The 1,362-nt window shown below is 47.9% G+C and overlaps 1 protein-coding gene across 1 annotated transcript; it reads right to left on the bottom strand.

Moving 5' to 3' along the window:
- Window positions 1-234: 234 nt before the first annotated feature.
- FOIG_16936 (uncharacterized protein) lies at window positions 235-447 on the bottom strand (the record flags this gene model as incomplete). Its single annotated transcript, XM_031218416.1, has 1 exon — window positions 235-447. The coding sequence occupies one exon, from the start codon at window positions 445-447 to the stop codon at window positions 235-237; it is 213 nt and encodes a 70-aa protein (XP_031051870.1).
- Between the last annotated feature and the right edge of the window lie 915 nt (window positions 448-1,362).

Raw genomic sequence — 1,362 nt, 5'->3', positions numbered from 1 at the left:
ACTGCTGGAAGAATGCCTTGATAAACGCCAGGCTGCGCGAAATCTTGGTCCGACTAGCCACACCAGGGTCATCTAGGCCGAGAACCCAATCCGAGAGTAGAAGATCAGATGGTTCTGCATCTTCATGCGGGATATTGTCAAGCAGGAGACTCATCTTTCCGTGGATTGCCACTGCCTCAGCATAGTTTGCACCAACAAGACCACGAATCGTTCTGATAACGCAATACGCAGCAATCAACCCGCATTCCCATCCAGAAGGCTGCCCTGAGATTGGCATCTGATAGTAGGTGAAGGTAAAGGGAAGTCCAATACCTGCAAGGAATTCCCGGAAGCCCAAGACTGCATTAGAAAGGCGAACCTTCTGATCAAATAGATAGGAATCGAAGTGATAGAACTTTCCCATCTTGCTGTCCCAAATAAAAGAGGTCCAATGCATGTAATCTTCATGTCGAATACAGCCGATCAGGAACCGGATTCCATACAACTGCCTTCGGGCCTGCAAAGAGCTGGTAAAGCCAAGATGGGCCCTGCAGTTAACCTTCCAGTAGGTATCAGGAAGAAAAGGCGTTTGCTGGGCTCCCCATTTGTTATTGACCTTGATTGAACTGCCTAGAATCTCGAGTTGGTATGGTGCCACTGTAATAACATTCTCAAGGCCATATGTAGCTGTGCGTAAGAGTGCAATAACACCATCGCCGTAAAGGTAGTTCTCGAGCGTGATGCAATTAAAGACAGTCCACATATCCGTAGCATGTAGAGTCCAGCTGACAGGGGAGATAGAAGAATTGTAGTAGGGATGCTTAACATCTTTCAGTTTCTGGTTCAGCTCACGCTCCTTATCTTCGCTAGATAATCTGATCGGATGGTCTTCGTTGTGGTGGGACCAATCGGTTCGTGGATGAGTGAATGCAGGCTGTTTATTCATAACTCGACCAATGTCATCATTAATTCCCTCGGAGGGATAAACAAATGGTAGCTTGCCGCACTCTCCATGTACAAGTCCAGACCATAAGGGGAGCTTTGTGCCCTTATACGTGACGGGTTGGATGTATCTGGCCACCGGATTTTGGTCGGAAGCTGCAGAGGAAGAAGTTGCATTATTGCGGCGGGCAGCACGGGCATCTCTAGATGAAGACATGTCGAGCAGGTGTAGACCAAGTATGTAGTATCTGATCCGATAGATGCAGTCGTTTTGCAATAGAGGGAATATCTGTTGTAGGCGAAGCAGGTGATTAAGAAAGAGACGGCGCCCCAGGACAGATGATGTTGTCGCAGCAGGGTTAACTGTAGTCGGTCAATCGGGGGGCTCGTTGGAGGTCGAAATGAAGGGTTCGATGGGTTATTTTCTGATGTCTATAGTAA

The sequence above is a fragment of the Fusarium odoratissimum genome, assembly GCF_000260195.1.
Source record: "Fusarium odoratissimum NRRL 54006 unplaced genomic scaffold supercont1.345, whole genome shotgun sequence".
Taxonomy (NCBI): Eukaryota; Fungi; Ascomycota; class Sordariomycetes; order Hypocreales; family Nectriaceae; genus Fusarium; species Fusarium odoratissimum.
Note: the sequence above shows the minus strand (reverse complement) of the source record. Positions and strands in the feature narration are given on the sequence as shown.